Here is a 244-nt window from a genome sequence, read left to right as displayed (position 1 = left end):
GCTCATAGCCTCAAGGGAGAAAACAACTGCAAAAAGCAGCCCTGATGTGAGAAAAGAAATAAGTGACAAATGCACAGCGATAACCGACAAAAATAAGTGCAAAACAGAAGATGGATGCGAATTGAAAGGTGAAACTTGCGTGGCACAAGTTGAGAGTGCAGGAAAAGATGGGAAAACAAACACCACAGGAAGTAATTCTCTTGTGATTAAAAAGGCGCCTCTTTTGCTTGCAGTTTTGATTCTC

General features: G+C 41.4%; 1 pseudogene across 1 annotated transcript in view; it reads left to right on the top strand.

The window, feature by feature from the left end:
• TEOVI_000312400:pseudogene overlaps window positions 1–175 on the top strand; it is a 1322-nt pseudogene extending 1147 nt beyond the window's left edge. Inside the window, exon 2 of the mRNA in view lies at window positions 1–175. This exon is cut by the window's left edge and continues 8 nt beyond it. Coding sequence covers window positions 1–175 — 175 coding nt within the window.
• Window positions 176–244: the final 69 nt, after the last annotated feature.

This window comes from Trypanosoma equiperdum, assembly GCF_001457755.1.
Source record: "Trypanosoma equiperdum strain OVI genome assembly, contig: ctg_66, whole genome shotgun sequence".
Lineage (NCBI taxonomy): Eukaryota > Euglenozoa > Kinetoplastea > Trypanosomatida > Trypanosomatidae > Trypanosoma > Trypanosoma equiperdum.
This window is presented reverse-complemented; position numbering and strand designations above follow the sequence as displayed.